The 11,942-nt window shown below is 36.2% G+C and overlaps 1 protein-coding gene across 2 annotated transcripts in view; it reads left to right on the top strand.

Moving 5' to 3' along the window:
• The window catches only part of LOC107089722 (phospholipid-transporting ATPase IC-like), a 34,262-nt gene that overhangs the window by 14,637 nt on the left and 7,683 nt on the right, over positions 1-11,942 (top strand). For both annotated transcript variants that reach the window (XM_015382654.1, XM_015382655.1), the window contains exons 14-25: positions 1,848-1,879; positions 2,555-2,711; positions 3,098-3,286; positions 3,391-3,503; positions 4,910-5,077; positions 5,270-5,381; positions 5,489-5,564; positions 5,670-5,793; positions 10,020-10,206; positions 10,312-10,535; positions 10,821-10,904; positions 10,982-11,206. In XM_015382654.1, the coding sequence (XP_015238140.1) occupies positions 1,848-1,879; positions 2,555-2,711; positions 3,098-3,286; positions 3,391-3,503; positions 4,910-5,077; positions 5,270-5,381; positions 5,489-5,564; positions 5,670-5,793; positions 10,020-10,206; positions 10,312-10,535; positions 10,821-10,904; positions 10,982-11,206 (1,691 nt within the window). The remainder of the gene's footprint in view (positions 1-1,847; positions 1,880-2,554; positions 2,712-3,097; positions 3,287-3,390; positions 3,504-4,909; positions 5,078-5,269; positions 5,382-5,488; positions 5,565-5,669; positions 5,794-10,019; positions 10,207-10,311; positions 10,536-10,820; positions 10,905-10,981; positions 11,207-11,942) is intronic.

The raw sequence follows: 11,942 nt of genomic DNA, 5'->3' as shown, positions 1-11,942 counted from the left end.
TCAGTGCAATCACATTTAAATAATTACTATAGTCATCTCCAAATTTATACAGATGCATCAAAAATTGCCGGAAAAATAGGAATAGCGTGTACAATTCCAGAATTTAATGTGAATATAGGGAAGCGAATTACGGATGGGTTATCAATTTATACAGGTGAAATGTTAGCAATACTATTGGCTTTACAATGGATAGAGGATGTAAAACCACTGCAAACAATAATTAGCTCAGACTCAAGCTCAGCTTTGATAAGCATAAAATATAATAATACGGAAAGTAGGATGGACATCTTGTTAGAAATATATCATAATCTACTTAGAATACAAAATATGGGGTTAGTAGTAACATTTGTGTGGGTTCCAGCACATATAGGGGTAGTAGGAAACGAGAAGGCTGATAAAATGGCAAAGAAGGCAATACATAATCCTATTAGTTTTGCAGTTAGGATGAGTAAATCTGAAGGGAAAAGTAAAGCCAAAGAAGAGCTGATGAAACTATGGCAGAGAAGGTGGGATGAAGGGTTAACAGGAAGATGGTTTTATAAAATTCAGAAGTTTGTAGGAAGGAAAAAAGGGAAGAAGAAGCAGGAAGGAGGAAAGAATAATAACAAGGTTAAGGTTCGGTCATACAGGGCTTAATTATTCACTTTTTAAAATACAGAAGCATAAAACTGGGAAATGTGATTATTGTGAGAAGTTTGAAACAATACAGCATGTTATTTTAGAGTGTTATAAATATGAAGAAGAGAGAAGATGCATGTTGAGAGAGTGAAGGTATTAAAGAAAGGTTTAATTTAGCAGAATTTTTGAGGAGAGATTTGGGAAGTAGACACATATTCAAATAATTATTAGGTTTCTTTAAAAAACAAGGTTGTGTCTTAGAATCTGAGTACAGCAAGATGGTTGTGAATGTGTAAACAATAACAAGGAATAGTATATGTAAGCTATATGCAAGCTAGATAATATAAGTAGGTGTGTATGTGCGAATGTATATTTAATCAGAAGTTATTGTAGGAATTAGGTATGAAGTGAAAGTATATAGATCATCACAAACCACACTCCATACCAGTAAGTGGTGGTAATGCTACTAAAGGTTTGTTGCCAACCGCCAATAAAAACCAAGAAGAAGAAGAAGAAGAAGAAGAAGAAGAAGAAGAAGAAGAAGAAGAAGAAGAAGAAGAAGAAGAAGAAGGTGTTAATTAGATGCAAGAACAAAAAAACAACATCCATCTTGGATATGTAACAGATGAATAGAAAGAAAGTTAAGTTTTCTTTTGACTGGAGTCAAAGCTAATAATGTACAATTACTCAAAGGTATAAGATTTGTTATTATAAGACCTGTAATTTTAAAATATAATAATTATGCTGTGAATTATACAATGTCAACAGAAGGGTAGCATTCAAAGGTTATACTCCTCAAAGGTTTAAACTCTATTTCAAGATATATGCAAAGGCAAGATGTTTTTGTTTTAGCCTTGTCTGCACTTGTGCTTTATAGCTCTTGGATTGGAGTGTCCAATGTTCTGATAGATTTTAGAATCTGTGTGAGAGAATTTGATAACAAGCAGGTTTCTCATCACAAGGGAGAACCAAGGAAAGGTCTAAAATGCCGAAACTCAACAAAGCATAAACTAAATATTATCTGTAATTATACAACAGTTGTTTTAAGCATTTGGCTGTGTTTTTTTGTGATTATTGGTAGAGAGTGTTTGATCACTGAGTTATTTGCAATTTTTTTTGCCATTCTTGTAAAACAATATATTAGTGGTTTGTTCCTATAGATAACATGGTTTGTAATGTGATTTTTAATAAACAGTTCAACAAAATAATGTATTTTTTTACTCCCATAGGTGACGCCTCAGTCAGAGCAGAGGATGTAAAGGTACACTCTAAGACACATATTCAGCCTCTGTTTTTTCTAAATTTTCTGTCATTGAAGGATTTGTTGACCTGAAGAAAAGAAAAACTGTAAGTCTTGCATTTACCTAAACACAAGTTTGAAGTGTCTTGCCCAAACACACAACAACAGAGACAGACAAGGAGGGAGTTTGAAGCGGCAACAGGCTACAGGATATCAAACACTATCCACAGTATCTTTAGTCAAAACCTTCCTCAGACCCACTGCAAGACAGACTGCTAGACACCATCTTATCTGTCTTTAAAGGTTTTCATATACAATATGTTAAAAAATATAGAACTACAAAACATTTAATTTCTCTTAGAGATCAATAAAGTATTTTATTAATTAAATGTTGAATTGCAATGATCCAAGTCATTCATTTTTTAAAAAGTATTTTCAACCAAACAAGAAATGTATATTTATTTATTCTATTTATTTATTTACTAAAAAAACTTTTAAAAAAATACTTTAAATTCATTTTTCTTGCATCTGGCAACAATACATTATTTTGCTGAACCTGAATGACCTCAGATTGGAAAGGTTTCAATACAGTTTCCACAGGAAACTACTGTACTTTCAAAGGTTTAATAGACCCAATTTCAAAATCTTATACGACACATTTCTTGTTTGCTCATTGTTCCCAGTTTTGTTTTTCAGCCCATAGATTTGAGTTGGAACCCCTTCTCCTGTGGCGGACTGCACATGTTCTGTCCCACACTTGTGGAGAAGCTCAGAGGACAGCAGTGTCCAATCACCACACAGTTTCTATCGGCATTGGCTCTGTGTCATACCGTCATGGCAGAGTGGAAGGAGGGTGAGGACTTATGTTTGTTCTTAGCTACTTCAACAATCATTCTCCAATAGACAATAATAATGTATGTTGTTAGTCTTCACCTAACCTCATGTAGTTTCTACAGATACCACGTCAGTATGTTTTATATTTATCTATTAAAGGTGCTTGATTAACTAACTTTCCTCCTTACTATATATCAGCCCTTCTAGTACAGGGTTTCTTTATATTTCTGTAGTAATATTGAGTTGTTACACTTTGAATACTAACTTTAAAATGTTATGTTGAAAGTGAAATATCTTAATAATCGATAGTTTTTAAACAGTCTCAGATTTATAGAGATCTTCACATATTAATCTTGGAGTGTTATATTTATCGCTGGACTTTGTGCATTGGCAATATTTTTTCAGAGTCCCCAGTATACCAGGCTGCATCACCGGATGAGGAAACTCTTGTTGGAGCTGCAAGGGAGCTTGGTTGGGTCTTTCTTTCCAGAACAAGAGACTTTGTTGTTATCTCAGAGCTGGGTGTCTCTCGACAATACCAGCTGCTGGCGTTGCTGGATTTTACCAGCAAAAGGAGAAGGATGTCTGTCCTTGGTAGGAGTGGCTCTTTAGTTAGATCAGATTTAAGTTTTTGATTCTGATAACATTTTCATTTGGCACTAAAAAATATACTTTTTTTCTGTTTTTACTACTTATAGTACGTGAACCAGAGGGTGGAATAAAACTGTATTGTAAAGGAGCAGACATAGTGATACTGGAGAGACTTGCAAAGAACTGCCCAAACCAGGAAAGCACTGAGAAAGCATTAGAGGTAAAGCAGTTGAATTTTGTTATTCATTCCTAAAATTCAAGTGGTTTTCCAACTGTGTGTTATGAAAATGTTTGCCAGCTATTGGAAATAAGGGTTTTATAATCATATTTGCCATCAAAATGCTAATGCATTGGATATGTAATATGTCCGATTGCTTTAATTTAACATTGGATATTAAAAACATTCATATATGGTGCCTTGAAATATTTAACTTTTCTTCAATTTATTGTGTGAGAGCCACAAAGTCTGTGGTATCCTATTAGCATTGTATGAGCTTGGCCCTTACAATGTATAATTTTGGGTTTGAGTGAAACAAAACATTATCCCGAAATACAGAGACGAGGATAAGCCCACTTTGCAAAACTACCCTTGGTGACAGAAAGCCATTAAAAGTCCTGTTTGCATTTTACCACAAGCTGCATACAGGATGGGGGGTCAAGAGATCAGAAGAGAGCAAAACTTAATTATTTGCCTCAATGCCATTTTCACTTACCAGTGGTAAGTCTGACGTAGTGGAAAAATTGCAAATCTTCTTTTGGAAAGTAAGCTTGTATGAGCGATGCAAACAGCAACTTTCAAACAGAGTGTGCATAAGGAGAAATTGGCTAATGCATGCTCTTGCACGTATTTAATAAAAGTTCCCTCTGTGGAGCAGGTACAGGCTTGTGCATGTACCTTTTTTTTTTTTTTTTTAAGTGGAGAGGGGGGGTCTTTTCAGAAAGTCGCAAAAATCCTCCACTATATAATTTTTCTACTTTTATTTGATGGTCTACACATCAGCAGTTTTAGTTGGACCCACTATCACAAGCTGGGAGGAGCTTGTGAGAGTTTACCTTGCGCTGCAAGCTGGATTGTCATGAGATCTGAGTTTTCAGACTCAGCCCAGTTCTACTCATATTAATCTGGCTAGTGCCAGGTCATGTGAAAGTTGCTATATCATACTGCAAAGAAGCTTTTCTTAAGGAGAGTTAAGTCCGATATATTAAAACCGTGTATGATTTTCCTCCTAACTCTATTTATTCTTCTTTTTCATTTTATTTAATTTGTGAATAATTTAGAAGTAGATGAATGTATCAGTGTTCTTCGTCACCATTATGGAACAGTTTACAGACCAATTTCTGCTGATCCGTCCCATAAAATTCTGATATAAATTATTCTAAAAGTTTTTAAATCTTGTGGTGTAAATGTTGGAAAATGTGGAAAAAATCATCAGGTATATATGCCTTTGTAAGACACTGTAAAGAACAGTTAAACACTGAATAATTATCAACACTTAATGATTAGTTGGATTTTCTGTCAAACCTCAGGTCTGTCCTTTTTTCCTTCACATTGGTTTTTGCTTTAAATATCACCCAAGGAATGATGTGCAGTCTGTTATAAGGCCTTATTAACTCATCTTCTGTCAGCTGTTTGCTGAGGCCTGTCTGAGGACGCTGTGTGTTGCGGTTCGATCCATTCCCGAGGCGTTGTGGGAGAAGTGGAGTAAGACTCTGGCTCTGTCTGCTGCCATGGCGACCTGCGAGCGTGACATCCTGCTGGAGAAGCTGTATGATGAGATGGAGAGAGATCTACTGGTGCCCTATGCCTCTGTTTCCTTCCATTTAAAACATGTTATTGATCTAGATAGTAATGATAGCCTAACCTTTATATTTTAGTTGAACACTTTCTATATTATTTTCAAGCAAATAAAAACTTTAGTTTTTAAGCATTTAAAATGTGAAATCCTGCTGAAATAAAACATTATTTGAAATAAAACAATGTTTTAGCTTCTGGGGGTCACAGCCATAGAGGACAGACTCCAAGAAGGAGTTCCTGAGACAATTGCTCTTCTTCAAGAGGCCGGGATCAAGGTATGGGTGCTGACAGGAGACAAAAAAGGTACGGTGACAAAGAATTTTACAAATTTTTCTCCGTAAATTTGAGAGGGAAAATAACAGTTGATAATATGCTTTTTTGCCCTTTCTCTTTGCTTCTTTTGCCAACAGAAACTGCAGTTAATATTGGGTACTCCTGCAAACTACTGGATCCTGATAGCAGATTACTAGAGTGGCAAGAATTGAGGTTCGGACTCATACACATGATATAAAATAAAAGCAAATAGCCTAGAAACACTCCCATGCACATACTCTTGGTATCCCATTGATCATTGTTTGTTTGCTCATGCAGGCAGATCCTCCAGTCTGCAGACCCACAGGTCAGCTTCTTCAAAGCCAAGCAGACAGAGCTGTGGGCTACACACAAGGAGATGGCAAGAGCAAAAACTTCTGTTGTCCTCACCGGATCTGAACTGGTAAACTGCAGCCTACACAGTAAATAAAAAACATATAAGGTTTTCAGAGTTACGCCTGATCATTTTTTTTCCCATCATTTTCTATTGAAAATGCGTGTTGTGCTAGAGACATTGGGGTTAAAGAGCTGGAAAATATAATACTTGTATTTTGGCTTGTATAAAATGTATTTTTATGAGACTTTTTTTAATCCAACATAAAAAAGTGATTTTCAGTTGTTTTAACTTTTCCTTGATGTAAACCATGTTAAAAAAAAAAACCTATTATGTTAAAAATATGATGTTAACAACTGGACAACAACAACTAAGAGAAGCATAAACAAAGACACCAAATTTCAATAGAAAGGTTCTATATCAGCAAGAGACAGGGATCAACCCTGGAGTAGTCATTTTGCAATTCAAAGGCTGTGAATTCAATTCTGGTTTTCTTCTATCACATATGAACCTTGGAGAGCAGTTAACTTCAAGTCACCTACAGTTTCTGTGTATTCTGGTTTGGGAGCGTAGTTGATTGGTTGGCTCTTCTGTCAACCATTTTGAGTGATTAGTATGACCAAAAAAACAAGCAAACAAACAGAAAAACTATAAATTAAGTCCTTAATAGTCCATAAAATAAGCATATAAGGAAACGTTGCTTTTAAAAAGCAAGAATGATTTTTGGTTCAGAAGTCCATGTCAAAGCTTTTATCAACTTCAGTTTTTTATTACCCTCTGACAAACTGTTTCCTAATTGTAGGAAAATAATGAAGTAAAACAAAACCCTAGAAAAATGAATAACAAAGTACTATGTATAAAACAAAACATGCAAACATCATATTTTATAAAATTGCAGCCATAATAGAACTTTTAGACAGACAATTGCAATGTTTCAAAAAATAATGCACTGTTTATTTCTTTATGATTACAGTCAAAATCTTTTTAATGACCTCTATCATTAGGGAAAAAAATATCATATTAGGTTCCCTGGTATGGCATGAAAGGTTTGAAAGGCCCCTAAAATAATGTTTCTATTTGTAAAAGCTAGACACCAACATATTAGCATGCGCAAACATCTTCCAACATATATCATAATATTACCTTATGTCTTTTCACCACATCTAGCACTTGGTGCCTGATCTTCAGAGGGTTTTTGTGTCCTTAAAATGGTACAAAGTCATTTCCGCTCACAATTCAGCTGAAAAAATTTACAAACTTTTTTTAGGTGTGTGCCTTTTTTCCCATATGTAGATCATATTTTAATGACCAAAGTGCACAAATTTGTGGATGGAGGAAATGCAAACATATAGATTTACAACGTGCAAAGCCATTTGTGGCTGCAGTTTTTGAGTCTTCTTTAGTTCTTCTGTAAGTCAGGTGCAAACTGAAACAAGATGGAGAAATTCTATGTGCATGTAAACATATATGAGCCGTTGAAAATAACAATTAGAATTGAATTGACAAGCAGAATAATCTTTATAAAGAACAAAGTCAGTGGGATGCAGTGGGACAACTGACAATCTTTATACAATTAAACCTCATTAAAAAAAAGAAGAAGCTAAATATTGATGCATGATCGTAAAAATAGAATGTCAAAAAAGCCTGCAAAGAGACAAGGGGGGTTGAGTGGATAAAACTGCATCTCAGTGATTTTTTCGCCTCAATTTGATAAAAAAATGCATCAAGCATGGTCACATTTTGTGGGGGGGTTATATATTTTTCTTCTGTTTGTAACACGTTGGGATAGGCTACCTACAAGAGATGCTCTCTAATATTTTTCAACATTATCATTATTACCTCCAACTACACAGCTTTGAACCTTATCTGTATTTTATTGCTAATCTCAAACTGCCAGAAGAAAATGCAATCTGCTCATTTTCATAGGCGGAACTAAACCGGATGCACATCTTAACATTTGCGCAGCCTTTTGTGGATCACCCGCAACACACCACTTATGGCATGTAATTTAAAAAAATGCATGTGCAATAAAGACAACCAGAACACATTTTTTACTTCTAAAACAAAGAATAATTAATAAATAAAAAAAAGAAAACCTTAAGGTAAAGCTGATTTAATGCCTGTAGTGCTTGTAAGAGCTGTTGCAAAGACCTACAGAGAATCTAAAACAGATGAAAACCAGATCTCCTGCATCATGTGTGTATCAAGTCTAAAGGCAATAATTGCATTGCATTGCTCAACATAGCCACAAGGGCTTTTAGAGATCCTTAGATGATTTGTTAAGGCTAAGCTCATTGCATCACTGTGTCAATAATGTAACCTGGCTATAAATTATGAAGGTTTAAATCTATCAAATGAAGGCTGAATGTATAGGGAATTGTACAGCTAAAATCTGCCATTGCTATTGCCTTTTGAATTTGGATATATAATATGCAAAGTTTAACTTTCTGCTAATTTGAATGAAAGACTGGGGAAAACAAATACATAACATCATACAGTCTTCTGCACAGATTCAACTTGAAATATGATCACAGCTGTGTAAACAGTAGAGAATAATAGAGGAAACCCACAACATAATGCTTCAAAGCATAATAGCTTTAGCTTGATTTATGATCATAATGCACAATTGAAAAATAATAGAGAAGAGCAGTGGTTGTATGGAAAAAGTCTGTTCAAGCCATTAACAACACAAAGCCAACATATGCTTTCCCTTCATGCTCACTTCATGCTCGGATTTCATTTAGACGATTGTCTAATACACATAATTTTGAGTTTGCACCTGTAAAATCAGAGGCTAGAGAATTAATTCAAACATAAAAAGCTAACTGTCCACTGATAGCCGTGCTACACCAGCCTAAGCAGTCCTGCTGTTTTTTTCCACAGCAGCCTGTCAGGAATTAAGAAATAGAAAAAGCTTTTTATTGGATGCATCATTAGTGACCATTCTTGAATACAAAATGAGACATCAATATTCGGTGGCATTTTTTAAAGCCAAAAAGAGGTATTAAAACCTAATAAATGCTTTAGCCAAGTTTCAATGCAATTCAATTCAGTTTATTTATATAGCGCAAATTCACAGCACATGTCACCTCAAGGCACTTTACAGTTCAACCAGATCATACAGTCAGATTGGTTCAAATTTTCTCTAAGGAAAACTGGTTAATTGCGTCACCTCATTGACTCAAATGCAATCCCTTACACTAAGCATGCTTGTAGCGACAGTGGAGAAGAAAAATTCCTTTTTAACAGGAAAAAACCTCCAGCAGAACCTGGCTCAGTGTGAGCAGCCATCTGCCAAGTCCAAGTGGGGTTCAAGGAGACAGAAGCATAAATACAGAAAGAAGCAGAGTTACAAAATGCAACTGTCAACAGGTGGCCCTGTCCAGGAAAGACACTGTTAGGCAGATGAGCTCCAAGCCAGCTTCAATGCCAGAGGATGAAGAGAGCACATCCAGCCAGTCACAGTCAGAGAAACAGGGCTACACTGAAAAACAGGCCAATCTCTAAAATCTATAAACAAAGGTCTTGATGGCAGCAGCACGGCTTATATTTCTCTCGAGGATGGTGTCACAACCAAACAGGAACAGACCAGATGAAGCTTCTATGAGAACAAGCAGAGGGAGCTAAGCGTTAGACATTGAACTAACAAATTCTGCAGAGTGGGGGATTAGAGATAGAATGAAGCAGAATTATGAAAAAGGGGTCCCTATGTCCTCCAGCAGTCTATGCTTGTAGCAGCATTACTATAGAGATAGCTCAGGATAACCTGGTCCACTCTAACTATAAGCTTTATCAAAAAGGAAAGTTTAAGCCTATAGTCTTAAAAGTAGGCAGGATGTCTGCCTTACGGACTAAAAATGGTAGTTGGTTCCACAGGAGAGGAGCCTGATAACTAAAAGATCTGCCTCCCATTCTACTTTTAGAAATTCTAGGAACAACTAATAAACTTGCAGATTGAGAGCGAAGTGCCCTGTTAGGAACCTAAGGAACAATCATATCTCTCATATCTCTTGGCAGATGGAGCTTGGCTATTTAAGGCTTTATATGTTAGAAGGAGGATTTTAAATTATATTCTTGATTTAACAGGAAGCCAATGAAGAGAGGCTAGGATAGGAGATATAAAATCTCTCTTTTTAATTTTCATCAGAACTCTAATAGGCATTTAACTACAGTTTGTGGACCTTAGTAGATAGTATAGAATTACAGTAGTCCAGTCTTGAAGTAACAAATGCATGCACTAGTTTCTGATGGACTAGTTTGCTGATTTAGCTACTAATTATGTTTGTCACATACAGGCAGAGTTTGAGGAGAGACCAGAATGGGGGGCCTCCTTCATGAGTGTGGCAGAACAGTGTCAATCAGTGCTGTGTTGCAGAGTGACGCCTGCTCAGAAAGCTGATATAGTAAAGTTGGTCAAGAAGCACACCAGCTCAATCACCATGTCCATTGGTGATGGTGCTAATGACGTCAACATGATCAAGAGTAAGTCTGCTGAATAGCAAATATTTGTTTATGAAGAAAGCCCAGGACAAATACTGCACTTATTTTATTATGTTTTTTTTTTTTACTTTGCTCTTCCAACACCAGCGGCTCACATTGGAGTGGGGCTGGCTGGTGTGGAGGGAGGTCAGGCAGTACAGAACGCAGACTTTGCAGTGTCCCAATTTAGGTTTTTACAAAGGCTGCTGCTGATCCACGGACGCTGGTCCTATCGCCGCATTTCCCTCTTCCTTTGCTACTTCCTGTTTAAGACCTGTGGTTTTGCTCTTGTGCACATTTGGTTTGGGATCTTCAATGGCTTCAGTGCTCAGGTTAGAAACATGCTTACAAAGCTGAACGACTTAATCTCCTAAAGCAGGGGTCTCCAAACCTGGTGTTCAAGAACTATGGTTCTGCAGATTTTAGATGCATCCCCGCTCAGACACAACCTATTCAAATGACTGAATTACCACTTCAGCATACCATCAGATTCAGCAAAAGTCTGGATGGTTTAAAACCTGCAGGACATCTTCAGGGTCATGGTTAGAGACCCCTGCCCTAAAACTACATCATGATATGAGGTCAACTTTTGAGATAAACCATTTTGTTCCCCACAGTCTCTGTATGAGACATGGTTCATCGCACTCTACACTGTCTTTTACACGGCAACGCCAGTGATGTGCATGGCCATTTTTGAACAGGTCAGTATGTTGATTTTATTAAGCAATTTAAAAGATAAATATGAACACAAAGAGGTTGCATATTTTTTGTGTTTTAGGATGTGAGTGCAGAGTGCAGCCTGAAATATCCCGAGCTGTACAAGAGTGGACAGAGGAAGGAGTTGTCCAGTCCTAGAAAGCTAATCATGCATCTCCTATATGCTGTCTACACGTCGCTTGTTCTCTTTTTCATCCCATGTGGAGTTTTCTACAACACAGCTTATGATTACCAGACCATGGCTGTTACGGTTGCAATGGCTGCCACCTTCATTGCCACAATTGAGGTAAGGATGACTTTTTTTCACAAGTAATGGTAACCTGTAATGACTTGTACCTTAAGTCAAACTCAATGGAAAAAAATAAGAATCATTAGTGTTGCACTAATACAATAACTTATTAGAGGTATCTAATGGGGTTGCAGTCTCACTTTTCTTTATTATTAAACCCCAATTTCAATGTATTCTATTTACATGTTATGTGACAAACTACCAGAAATGAAAGCATAAGTGTGAAGCTGAGGGAAAATTATAAAAGCTTGAACCTAGGCCTTAACTTTCATTCACCCTTTTTTGATATCCTTGAATAAAACAAAGCATTACGCTTCGCCTTCAAAAGAAACATATGTTTTAATAGAGTCCTACTGTGTGCAATTTAATCCCAGAATAAATACAGTCATAAAGGTAGGAATAGGGATGAAGTTATGTAAAAATTCAAAATATTTAAAAAGCTTAAATTGTATGTTTGGACAAGCTCATGGTACATGATTCAATCCATTCAATCCATAGACAGAGTAAGGTGCAGATTGTAAATTTACAAATACATGGCTGCCCACTTAAACTGACAAGCCAAATAAGGGGAGAATTAATTGTAGAAGTAGTCTACACGTCATTAGACCCATTTGGAAGAAGATATCTTGTTCAGATTAAACAAAAATGCATCTTTTTGGCAAATCTCAATGCCAAGAAAATGCCAAATAATATGTGTGTGAAAAAATAGCAACACAACATCTTATTCTAAAAA

This window comes from Cyprinodon variegatus, unplaced genomic scaffold (genome assembly GCF_000732505.1).
Source record: "Cyprinodon variegatus isolate N-32 unplaced genomic scaffold, C_variegatus-1.0 Scaffold261, whole genome shotgun sequence".
NCBI lineage: Eukaryota > Metazoa > Chordata > Actinopteri > Cyprinodontiformes > Cyprinodontidae > Cyprinodon > Cyprinodon variegatus.
This window is presented reverse-complemented; position numbering and strand designations above follow the sequence as displayed.